At 51.1% G+C, this 13,218-nt stretch overlaps 1 protein-coding gene across 2 annotated transcripts in view; it reads right to left on the reverse strand.

The window, feature by feature from the left end:
• The window catches only part of RNFT2 (ring finger protein, transmembrane 2), a 50,945-nt gene that overhangs the window by 27,889 nt on the left and 9,838 nt on the right, over window positions 1-13,218 (reverse strand). For both annotated transcript variants that reach the window (XM_036276950.1, XM_036276952.1), the window contains exons 5-7: window positions 12,996-13,072; window positions 9,985-10,085; window positions 5,730-5,883 (exon numbers count right to left, since the gene is read on the reverse strand). In XM_036276950.1, the coding sequence (XP_036132843.1) occupies window positions 5,730-5,883; window positions 9,985-10,085; window positions 12,996-13,072 (332 nt within the window). The remainder of the gene's footprint in view (window positions 1-5,729; window positions 5,884-9,984; window positions 10,086-12,995; window positions 13,073-13,218) is intronic.

The raw sequence follows: 13,218 nt of genomic DNA on the forward strand, positions 1-13,218 counted from the left end.
CATGGCCCCCCTGGGAGGCCCAGGTGTGGGAGGATTCAGGGCAGATCCTCGGTGTTGAAAGGCACGTGGGAATTGGTGGCTCGCTCAAGCCTCACACGTCAGGGACCGTGGGGCCGGCAGGCAAACCCAAATACCAGAAACCCTTCCAGTACAATGACTGTAATATTGAAACCAGCCCACCCTCTCAGTGGACGGCGCGGAGGCGCAGCAAAGAGCATCTGTGCCGTGAGCCATTAGGCGTCCCTGACAGATGTGTTCTTCGCCATCTCACCCCAGCTGCAAATGAAGACCCGTCCTTTTCTTCCGCGCAGACAAGGATTGATGAGCATGCGGGAGAGCACTCAGACAGGCAAGGGGAGGCTGTGAACCTTTTCCAAGCAGCAATTTATCTCGAGAGGACTATTCACATCACTTTTCACAGGCTGGATTCTGCTCTGACCTGGCACATTAATCTCGCTGAATAAAATAATAATAATCAGAAAAAGGGAGCTGGGCACTTGCCAAGGGGACATTAATAACTGTCGCCTACACCTCGGCGATGTAGGGAAAGGTGCCGGGTCCCATCCCCGCCCCTCGTCCCCAGCAGTGTCCATTTGAAGGAGAAGGTAGCCAAGGCCTGGACTTGGGGACATTTTATGTAAGGTGGTGTATGGGGACCCCACTCCTCAATCAACTCCGCAGAACGTCCCAAACAAATCCAAGGAACTTGGGTGGGAGGGAGTATTGCCTAGTAACTCAGAGCAGAGCTTCTGGGCTCGAACTGCCTGAGTTCAAATCCTCGCTTGGCCACTTACAAGACCGGGTGGCCTTGGGCTGCTTTCTCAACCTTTCACTGGGTTTGCGTTCGCCTCTGAAAAACGGGGATCAAACAGCACTCGCCAGGGCTGCCAAATGGGGCCGCCGCCATGGAAGGCAGATGGGTGGTTCCTCAAAAAGTAGAACAATGACCCGATGGCCCAGCATTTCCACTCCCAGGTCTGCACAGAAAAATCGTGTCCAAACAGATGCTTGTCTGCGAGTGCTCGACGCGACAGCATTCACAACAGCGCACAGTGGAGACGACCCAAATGTCGGTCGCGAGGCGAATGGATGAACAAACGGCGGTGTAGCCACAGAATGGAATAGTACTCAGCCGTAAAAAGCAACGTCACAGGCTACAGGGTGGGTGAACCTCGAGAACACGATGCTAAGGGGAGGAAGCAGGACACACAAGATCACGTAATGTATGACTCCATCGATAAGAAATGTCCAGAGTAAGTAAATCCAGAGCCACAAAAGAGGTTAGTGGTTGCCAGGGGTTGTGAGGAGGGAGAGGGACTGCTAATGGGGTACAAGGCTTCTTTGTGGGGTGAGGAGCTAGGCAGCGGTGAGGCTCCCACGACACTGAGTGCAGCGAATGCCACTGAATCACACACTAAAATGATTACTGGTACATTTGATGTGAATTTTACCTCAATAAAGAAACCCACAGAACAGCAGCCCTTGCCTTGTGAGACCGATGTCAGGAGGAAATGAGTTTGAGCTGTCCCGGCTCCTACAAAGGGCTGAGCCCACATTAGCTGCTCCTAACGCTCTCGTGTTGTTACTACGAGGTTTGCGATCTTGGGCAAGTTATTTAACTCCGTTTCTGCTCTGTGCAAAGAGATAGCGACAGCATCTCCCCTCCCAGGATTGTTAGATGATTAAACAAGACAATGTCTTCACGAGACAATAAATTCCACGAGTACGTGGATTTTTGTCTACTTGGTTCGCTGACATATCCCCAGTGTCCAGAACTCTGCCTGGCACATAGATGGCAGTCAGCAACTATTTCTTGAACAAGTGACATTGCTTAACACTCTGGCTCCCGGTAACTGCTCAGCAATGGTTAGCCGTGTTTATTGTTATTGGTGTGGCTGTCGGATTTCTTTGGTCCTTTCTAGCACACAGAAGTGAGTACCACTTGCCTTATAGATTTCTGTGTCTTTGTGACAGAAGCGTTTGGACACCTACCAAATGAAAGCGTATGGACTGGGCTGAGAATAGAATATAAGCTCTCGCTGCTGCTACAACAGAAGGTGGAGTCAGCGCAGCTGACTAGACATCGACGCATCTACCCGTCCGTCCGTCCATCCATCCATCCATCCATCCATCCATCCATCCATCCATCCAAATATCCATCTGTCTGTCCGTCCATTCATCCAAATATCCACCCATCCATTGAAATATCCATCCATCCGTCCATCCATCATCCATCCATCCATCCAATCACTTGCTTACCCATCTATCTTATCCATCAACCTTCCCATTTGGCCCCCTACTTCATCCATCCACCCACTCGACTATAATACATACATACAATGAACACTTCTGAGTACATACCAGATACTGGTGATCCATCAACCAACACGCTAGATGCATCCATTTCCTGCTGTCACAGAGGTTACAGTTGAGCAGAGAAGGCAGACAACTAAACAAGCAATTACAGTCAGGGTGCTGAGTGCTGGACAGGGGAGGACAGGGTGCTGAGAGTCCCCAGTAGGGGCACCATCGCTGCCCTGAAGGGAAGATTTCTAAGAGGCTGTGGTCTGCAAGAGTTAGTCAAGACACGAGCAAAGAAGGATCAGAGGTGTGGTGGGTAGGAGACAGGGCAGCACACAGCCCATACTGGAAGCTGTACTCAGTGTTACTCAGTGTCTCGGTGCCTCAGTTTTCTCATCTGGAAAATGGGATGAGAAGAGCATCTACCACACGTCAGGTTAGCTAATGCATGTAAAGAAACGAAAGAAGTGGGGTGCAAAGAACCGAGAGAGGGGTGGGTGGGAGAGGGAATGGAATGAGTAAGAATGCCCGTGTTGGGACCAGTGGTGATGAGCTGGGAAGCTTCACCTGCCTCCTCTCCAGGCAATGACCCACCCACCGCTGTTCACCCGCTTACGTTAAGTCTTTGCATCTTTTCAGCACCTCCAGCAGGGTTTTGTTAGCACCTCAGTTTTCTGTAGGAAGCAATGTTCAAGGACGCCAAGTGCCTCACCAAGGCCCGTGGCTGGGGAGTGGCAGGGAGAGGGGTGTCCCAGGGGCACCTGGTCCCTTCAGAGCCTGGCAGATGACCGCCTGAAGTGGCCACGGCCTTGGGAGGTGGAAGACTTGGATTCTTTTTCTGATTCTTTAACTGACTAGCTGGGTACTTTATGGACAAATTATCTCACCACTTTTTCAGCCTCGGTTTAATAAGCCAAATAATGGTCACCTAAAGGTACCAGGTCCTAATCCCTGGAACTGAGAACGTGACCTGATTTGGAAAAGGGTCTTTGAAGACGCTGTTTCTCCTCTTGGCTTTTCTTGTCTTGATGCTATTTTCAACTTCCTGGCATGGCTGTGTCTGGGCACCTGAGCTGTGTCTTCATCCGAGGAAATTTCAACAGCCTAGGATTTGGGCTCAGTCAGATAAACCACATGGTGAAAGAGGGGACTGGAGGTGAGGGTGAGGGTGAGGGTGTGTGTGTGTGTGTGTGTGTGTGTGTGTGTGTGTAAGGGACTCAGATTGCCCTGGTGTGAAGCAATAAGAAATACACCTATTGGTCTCCAGCCCCAGCCCTGATATCCCTGTTTTCAAGTCGTTTGTGCTAACATTTAGTCTTTGATTCCAGTTTCTGACACAGAGCCCCTAAGACCTCTGCAATTTGCTGTGTGAAAGGAACATCTCACACCAAACTCCTAAATCCTCTGGAATTTCCTGGAGCGTGGTCTGTTCTAATGAGGTGCCTCTTGTAGGCTTCTGGGTGGGGGCTATTCACCAGAAAGACCAAGCCAGAGTTAGAAGGCTGGGACTTCGAGCCCTACTCCCCTGACCCCGGAGAGGGCGGAGGGCAGGAAATGGAGCTAAGAACTGATGCCGACGCGAGGAAGCCCAAATAGAAATCTCCATGGTATAGGGTTCAGAGAGCTTCTGGGCCGGTGAACAGGGATCTACATGACGAGAGGGCGGTGTACCCCAACTCCCCTGGGGCAGAAGCAGCTCCTGTGCTCAGAACCCTCCAGGCCTCACCCTCCGTACCTCTTCCCCCGACTGCTCGTCTGTGTCCTCTACCGTACCCTTTATCAGTGACGACCGTTACACATAATAGCACTAATGAGACACATGAAGCACTGTTGTATGAAGATGGAGAGGGATCGCAGCCCGGCCCACACCTCGACTAACCAGGGACACCCATTTTGGAATTCTGACCCCCGGGATGGTCGGATAACACATTTATGTTGCTTTAAGCCACTAATGCGAAGTATGTATGTAAAGTACAGGTATAATGTGATGTATATAATAGAAAAATATTGAATAAAGATTATATTCTAATACTTATACATTTAATATGGATAAAATATAAATTTATAAACGAGTAATTATAAATACATGTTTTCCCGAGTTCTGTAAGCTGTTCTAGCAAACGACAGAACCCAAGGAGGGGTCCCGGGATCCTGACCTACAGCTGGGAGGTCAGAAGCACAGGTGACAACTGGACTGTGACTGGCGTCTGAAGTGGGGGGGACGGTCTTGTAGGGCTGAGCCGGGAACCCGTGGGACATCTCCATGCAGACAGAGTCAGTACCGGGCTCAGGCACAGGACACCCAGCTGGTGTTGCAGAATCGCTTGGGGTGTGCCAAACCCACACGTCTGGTGTCGGAAGCACTGAGTGTGGGCAAAGAGGAAACACAGGAGTGTGGTTTGGTCCGGTGTCACTCAAGATGGACGGCCCATTCCAAACCTGCTCTTCTGCCAACCAAATGCTCAGCTTTCTGAAGTTGAAAAGATGGCTGCTTTCACAGCATGAAAAGCAGACTTCAGAGGTTATTTAGTCCCCCTGCCTCTGTCCAGACTCCTTGCTTTGGGTCTTCTTGCAGAGGCATTGGTAATAGTTATATATTTTTAAAAAATTTTTTTAAAAATTTGTATTTATTTATTTTGAAATGTATATTTTTAATTGATTTTAGAGAGAACGGGAGGCGAGACGGAAACATCAATGAGAGAAAAACATCAATTGGCCGCCTCCTGCATGCCCCCCCCCCCCCCCACTGGGGATGGAGCCTGCAACCTGGGCATGTGCCCTGCTGGGAATTGAACCAGTAACCCCTTGGTGCAAGGGATGAAGCTCAATCCACTGAGCCACTCCAGCCAGGTAATAATTTTATCTTAAAGGTGCTGTTTGGCCCTAGCCCTGCTCAGTCCTCTGAACTACAAGTTACCCCTGTACTTGCAGCCGGCACTCACCTGAAGCCCTTCCCCTACAGTCCACTGCAAATGATCCCTACCACCTCTTCCAATCCTGCGTCCACAGCAGACATCACTAATCAATCACAGAGTTCTTTCCTTCCGAGCCTCAGTGCCCTTTACAAAGCATGCTTCTGAAGCATCAAAGCATCAAAACCTATGAGAGCCATCCTTTCCTGGGACAAACAGAACCAGGGCATGTCAACATGCTCTTCTCCTTTCTCAGATGAAATTCAGATGAAAATTGCATCAAGGGCAGCTCAGAACAATGAGACTTAGGCAATGCACTTGGAGTAGCGGTGTCACGGGCAGGTACTGACAAGAAAGAACCATGCTCAGCTTCAGGGAATTGTAAGAGGTAGGTGAGTGACAGGATCTACTGGTTCAGGCTCTGTTCATTTGATACAGTGACATCAGCTCTGCCCACGCCCATTCTTTCCCTGCATGTGTGACTGGGGCTACCTGGTGGCTGCAGCCAGTGCCTACCTTGGACTTGACGGCCAGGATGATCTTGGGCAGGGCCACGACGAGGCACTTGAGGGCGATGGTGATGTACTTCAGTACAAAGTCTGCAATGCCCACGATCCACAGCAGATCGAAGAAGTCCAGGGTCTCCAGGTTGGGCTTTAGAAATATGAGGCTGTGGGGAGGATTCAGAGAGTCAGATGCTCACTTACGATCACTGGCCCTCAGCGGCTCCTTCTACTCACGCTGGGAGCCTTATAAATAGGACCTGTAGGAAGAGCACTGAACTGGGAGTCAGATGTCTGTGTCCTGCTCCTGAATCTGTTGGTAACTTGCTGTGTGACCTTAGGTGGGTATCTAAACCTCTCTGAGCCTGTTTCCTGAGGGTTAAAAGATGAGATTGGCCTGGACTATCATTAGTGAAGGTCCCCTGCAGTTCTATGGGTCCATAACAGGCTCCACAAGAGGAAGCAGAAGAAATGAAGGAAGAAAGGCCAACACTATGAAGGAGGGAGGGGGAGAAAGAGGAAAGGAGAAAACCGATGTGTCAGACACTGTGCCAAGCTCTTTACTCACTCTGTCTCATTGTCCTGCAGTGGACACTGCTTATCCCCACTTTATAAATGAAGCCCTGAAGCTTGGAGTGGTAAGTTGCCCAAGGTCACACTGCATGCTAACGGGCATTTGTATCAAACAGACCTGAATTTGAATCCAGGCTTCTTCGTTTATTGTAACCTAGGCAAATAATGCGCTCTCTATAAGCCTCAGTGTTCTCATCAATAAAATGGGAATCATACCCCCCTCATAGTGTTATTGGTTGGATTCAATGAGAGAATGGGCATATTAGAGATCTGTCCTGCAACTGTGATGATGAGAATAACAGCAACATATGAGGCAGGCACTATTTTTTTTTTTCTTATCTTCACCCGAGGACATTTTTCCATTTTTGGTTCAGATAGAGTGGGGGAGGGGGAGGGGGGAGAGAGAGAGAGAGAGAGAGAGAGAGAAACATTGACATGAAAGGGACACATCGAGTGGCTGCCTCCCGCACGACCAACCAGGGCCGGGGACAAACTGCAACCGAGGCACGTGCCCTCAGCGGGAACCGAACCCGGGTCTCTCTGGACCACAGGCCAACACTGTAACCGCTGAGCCAAACCGGCCAGGGTGAGGCAGTCACTATTATCCATCCCATTTTGCAGATGAGGAAACCGAGGCACAGAGGTAAAGTAACATGCACAAGGCCCCACAAATATTAAGGGACAGAGGTGGACAGGCACCCAGGCATCCCGATTGCAGTTAACGCTCTCAATTCTTACTCTTCAGCCTGCTCCTCGGAGCGCGTAAACCCATTTACCCTTCCGTGAGCAGGCAAGTCCGTTCCACGCTCAATTTCTGTACTTACCGCACTGGAGACAGACAACCAGTTGACTCAAATGGGCACCTGTCCACGTCCCGCACTTCGAGTAGCACTGCCCTGCACCACCTCTGAGGATGATGACACTATCCGTAGTGATGATCACAGCAGAGCATCTCTCGGCTCCCCCATCATGCTGGTCCTATGCTACACACTTCACGTGTCTTAACTCATTTCATCTCCCCAAAGGTGCTGTGATGCAGGGGCTATGATTATCCCATTCTGAGCTGGGGCAACGGGGGCGCTAGGAGGTGGAGTAGCCTGCCCGTGGCATCTTAGGTAGAACTTGGAGCTAGAATTGAAACCGGCACCCCATCTGTGCTGGGCCCTCCCTTTTCTTCCCATCAGACTGGAGGCTCTGAGCAAAGACCAGACCAAGTCCTACTGCCCCCAGTAAAGCAGGGAACAGTGCACAGCCCAGAGCGGATGCTTTCTGGACGCATCACACAGCAGTCCTCCCCACCCCCGTCTGTAGTTTTGCTTTCTGCATTTCAGTTACCAGTGGTTAACCACTGGAAGACTCCAGAAATAAACAATTCATAAGTTTTATTTATTTATTACTTTTAATCCTCACCCAAGGATATTTTTCTATTTATCTTCAGATAGAGTGGGAGGGAGAGAGGGAGAAAATGGGAGAGAGAGAGAACCACTGACGTGAGAGGGGCACAGACTGGCTGCCTCCCGCACAACCAGGGCCAGGGACAAACCGCAACTGAGGTACGTGCCCTTGGCCAGAATCGAACCCGCGACTCATTGGTCTGCGGGCTGACACTCTACTGTTGAGCCAGACCGGCCAGGGCGACAATTCATGTCTTAAATGGCATGCCGTTCGGAGTAGCATGATGGCGTCTCGCGCCGTCCCTCCGGGTCCCACCTGGGAAGTGAATCATGCCGCGTCCAGCATTTCCACGCTGGGGGTGCTACCGCCTGTCAGTCCCCTAGCAGACATCTGGTTCTAAGATCAACTGCTGACATACTGCAGTGCTTGAATTCAAGTGACCCTTATTTTACTTAAAAATGGCCCCCAAGTGCAAGATTAGTGATGCTGCTCACTTGGATGCGCCAAGGAGAAGTGCGACCTTTATCACAGGTACGTATATATAGGAAAAAACAGGGTGTATAAGGTTCGGTGCTATCCACAGATTCAGCCATCCAGTGGGGACCTTGGAACATATCCCCCGTGGATAAGGGGGGGCTACTATACTCTGTTGGGCTGGTGGAAAGAGGTTCAAAACTGACACTTTCTTATTATGGTATCGTAAAAATGAACAGGTCTATTTTTTCAATTTTATTTTTGAAAACCTATTTCTACTTACAATAAACGTCTTTAAGGAGCTAGCGCAGGGCAAAATCAATGAAAACAATCTATTTCGGCAATCCCTCACAGTCCTCTCCGGGCCCTTCCACACCGAGCCCGGTCCCGCGGGATTCTGGACGTCCACGTGTCAGTGCCCGTTCACGTTCTAAGACGGGCAGAGGCTGGCAGCCCTGAGCCCCCTTCTCGGCCTCGGCTCTGCCCTTCCCTGGGGACGCCACAGGCTGCTTGGACGACATCCCTGCTCTTATGCTTCTGGGATCGCAATAAACCAAGATCTATCTGCCTCCACTTTGCGTTCTAGCTCAGAGACACCAGCTGGTATTGAATTCACGGATCTGGGTTTCAGTTTCCCGTGTTAGTGCTTTTTCTGTATCGGCATTGGCAGGAGAGGCCGTGCAAAAGTGTTTCTCCGGATTAACCACCCATGTATTTATAATGCATGCTTGAACAAACTGCTATAACTTTATTGTCAGCTTTGCTCCTTGTCAGGCATCAGCGCCCATAGGTATAAGTAATTCATCATAAAAGGATAATATGAATGATATGATTACGTTCAATGTTTCATGCTTTCCCCAGTCTTTTCCAGGTATTCTCACATTTGGCCTCGCTGATAATTAGCCTGTTCAGGTGGGTAAGGCAACTTACTGGGTCCTTAGTGGGTGGGTTCCAATTTCACAAGTGAGCAAACCAAGGGAGTCTCAAAGGGGTTCCATGATTGGCCACAGGGCACAAAGCTGGTAAGTCACAGGACTAGGGCTTTCTGACATTGGCCATAGACCCAAATCCTGGGAAGATTCAAGCTGGCTGTTAAGGGCTACCTACTGGCACCAAGACTCATCAGAAAGGGCTTCAGTAAGCCTGTGTCCTCACCTGTGAAATGGGGACAGCAATACCCTGTGGGACGGTATCACTTACAAACACTCCGAGACCACTGATACCCACAGGAAGGGGGCTCAGCTCCGCTGAACCTTCCACTAAGCCTCTCTCTCTCTCTCTCTCTCTCTCTCTCGGTGCTGCAGGCCTGACCCAGCCCTGGTCTGACGGGGGCACAGAGGGCTGGGCTTGTGCCTGTGATGATGCCCAGAGAAAGACACGAGCTGGAAATCCATCCGCAGTTCTGGGAAACTCCACCTCCTGGAGCTTCCACCAGGATCCTGAAATCCCGGGCCAGACAGCTAATGCAGTGTGCGAGATGCGAGCGGATGCCCCGAACTGCTTTGAGGGGTGGCCCCAGAACGTGGCAAGAGGGCTCATCCCTCACAGGCAATTTTCAAAAGAGACGTCCGTGATCTGAAAGCTTGGCTCGAGTTTCAACTTCGTTCTAGAAGCCCTGCTGGTCAGCCCGCCCCCCCCCCCCCCTCCAGCCACTATGTGGGCGCTAGAAAATCATGTGTGGGGCTTGCGTTATATTCCTCGAGAGCAGGTGGGCTGTGCGTTACGACACGACCGAGTTGGTGCCCTGCGTTCCAGGGAAGGGTTGTGGGTCCTAAGCCGGACGAAGTCGCCCGCCTTCCCCCTGGGGGCCACGCTGCCCTGCTCACCTGTTGTACAGCTGCTGGGAGCTGAACGTATAGAGCACATACAGGGTGTTCCCCGCCAGGAAGGCCAAGATCCACAAGATGACCAGCACCGACCTCTTCTCCTGCAGACAAAAAGCGAGAGACCTGCAGGAATGCTGCAAAGCCGCGGTGCCCGTGGCGGTCCACTCCAGAATGTCTCTGACAAGTGACAGCTCTTCCCTTGCTCAGAGGTTTGGAGGGAGCAGGGTAATGGTCAAAGGAAGGGCACTGGCGTGTCCTTCCCACTGGAACCCAAGGGAGTCACCGAGGAGGTGACAGAAATGTGGAAACCTGCCTAGAGACCTACCTGGAAAGGCAGGACAGCAAAGATTCTGGAGCTGGAAGCCCATGTTCAAACCCTGGACAAGTTACTGAACTCTTCCCTTTCCTTTCCTCATCTGTGAAATGGGTCTACATTGCCTCTCTTACAGCGTTGTGAGAATTAACGTGCACACACGCTTAGTGCCTGACCTGCAGTGAATGTCAGGGCACGTTTCTTGTTTGAACCGAGGCACAGAGAGGTCAAGTCACTCTTGCTCATTTGAAAATGGGGGTTCTGTTAAGGATGAAGTAAAATTCGTAAATGTGAACATTCGGTCTGGTTCGGGCTCAATGGTAGGACCTGGTATTCAGACTTTACAACGCAGTGGACGACTCTGGAAACTCTTGTTCTCGCTTTTGCTAGCACGGCCCTCGGGGCGACTGCCCTGGCCCGGCCTTTCGATGTGGGGCAGGTTTACTGGATTCGGTGCAGACCCGTGCACTAGGCTGTCAAAGCCCTGCACCGTTCGGCCTCTGCTCTTTCTGCAGCCTCGCTCCTGTTCAGTCCCCAGGACGACAAGCTGGAAAGCCTTCTCGGTTTGCTGTTTCCCAGAAGCTTCTCGGCCTGAGAGCAATCCCAGGAAATTTCTGGAGGAGGCGCCAGGCTGGCGTGTCCCCGCCCGTGCACCCTGGGAGACATACACAGACCCCCGTGCTGCTGCTTCTGAAAAGCTCGTCGCTTCCTGGACCAGGGCGGCTGCCTTGCTGGAACAGGATGAGGTCATATCTTTCCCAGTGTAACCTTCCCTGCGGTTTCGGTAAATGCTCCGCTGTCTCCAGACACAGCTCAGTGCTCCACGCACCCTTATGACGCATGTTTCCAGAGGAGACAAAATAAATGCATCTCCATCCACCCATTATTCCAGGAGCAGTCAAGGTTAACGACCCTAGAAACCACCTCCAACCAACCAACTGCTCTTATCAATGTGATTACTCCACTTGGCAGCCCATTTTACCCCAATAAATAATGGATTCCAGTTGAGTCCTCTGTAAATCCAAACCAAAGGTGGAAGAGAAAGAGGGAATTAGTAATGTCCCGAGAAGCCAGACTCTGACAGACAAAGGGGGTAGTTCTCTGGTAGTAACCTGAGATTCCTAAACTTACTGAGGGTTGTGGAGACTCTCTTTCACAGAATATATGTGCAGACAGGCAAAACATCACCTGTGTCTTCACTTCATAGGTCTCAGGAACCCCTAGAAGCTTGTTCATGGATATAGCATCCTCTTACCCCATAAAACTCAAGCCAAGGCACTGTTTGGATGTTACTACATTTGAGAAACAGCCAGCCCCCACAGCCTCTCATTATGGTGTTGATCAACAGCCTATTCTAATAGCAGCAGAAAGGGGTTTGCATGAAGAAGAGACAAAGGGTCAGGAAGAACCTCTGACTCCATGCCCAACTCTGGACTTCAATGGGCTTGGGTCAAATGGAGACTGAGCTGTCCTCCAAGCCTCATGGAGACTCAGGAGCGTTTGCAAAAGCAGATGGCCCCGAAGAAGGACCAGAGAGGATGGTGGCTGTTATGGGGTCACATGCACAGTACAAAGCATAGGCTTGTTAGAAAACAGCTCGATTAAATGTTACCTATATTCCAGGCACTGGGCTAAACACCTTCTCTGCACTATCTCATTTAATCCTGTCTCAGGGTATGAGAAGTCAGTGTGAAGAGTTTCTTTTCCAGAGGTGGCACCTGAGGCAGTGGTTACTGAGGTGACCTGTCTAAGAGCTCGTAGGTGGGTGGAGCTGGGATTTGAACCTGGGCAAGCACAGCCTGTGGGCTCGATGCCCGGCTTCCTGTCTTGATGCCCCCACATGCACTGGCTACGTGAACTCAGGCAAGGAACGTAGCATCTTGGAGCTATTGCTTCCTATTGGAAAAAATGAGTCTGCCTCCCCTCCCCCCCAGGTTGCTGGGACAACTCTACAAGATGAACTGTGCATGGTTCGTGCTCAGCAAATATTAGAGGGCATCTAGGATGACAGCGGTGAAGCTATAGGACCACCCAGCCGTGCCAGCAGGATGGCCTTAACCATGAGGGAGGGTTGGAGGTGAGCTAACCATGGGGGAGGGTTGGAAGAGTTGAATGCCAGGATACGGGTAAAGGGGCTGGGTTGGGAGGACACTGCTTAGAAGGATGGCACATCAAAGGATCTGCCCAGGGGTAGGCAGAAGAATGGCCGCCCAAAGCTGTCCCTATCCTAGTCCCTACAACCTGTGGATACGTTAGGTCACATGGCAAAGGGGAATTAAGGCTGCAGGTGGAATAATGGTCCCACATCAGCTGATCTTGAGATGGGGAGACACTGTGGCTTATTCAGGTAGACCCAACGTCATCACAAGGGTCCCTAAAGGTGGAAGAGGGAGACAGAAGGGGAGAGTCAGAGGGGGATGTGACAAGGGAAAGATGGTCACAAGAGAGGAAATGGTCCTGGCTCAGAAACGAGGAAGGGGCCAGGAGCCAAAGACTGGGTGACCTTCAGAAGCTGGAAGGGCATGGAAACACTCTCTACTCTCCAGAAGGAACAGTCCTGTTGACACCCTGACCACAGTGTAGGCTCAGACTTCTGATCGACAGAACTGGAAGATAATCAACTGATGCTGTTTTAAGCCACTAAGCTGTGGTCATTTGTTACAGCAGCCCTAGGAGACGAACTCACCAGGTGACTCACCTTCAGAGAGACCTGTTCTCGGAGCGTGGAGTTGGCGTAGGCGAAGGTGGTAGCCATCCCGATGCACACGGCGATGCCTGTGGGACAGAGAGGGCCTTGGTTTGCTCGGGATGGTGAGCCCCCCTGGCTGGTGCGGCTCAGTGGATTGAGTGCTGTCCCATGGACTGAGAGGTCCCAGTTTGATTCCTGGTCAGGGCACATGCCCAGGTTGTGGGCTCAATCC

The sequence above is a fragment of the Molossus molossus genome, unplaced genomic scaffold, assembly GCF_014108415.1.
Source record: "Molossus molossus isolate mMolMol1 unplaced genomic scaffold, mMolMol1.p scaffold_m16_p_22, whole genome shotgun sequence".
NCBI classification, from domain to species: domain Eukaryota; kingdom Metazoa; phylum Chordata; class Mammalia; order Chiroptera; family Molossidae; genus Molossus; species Molossus molossus.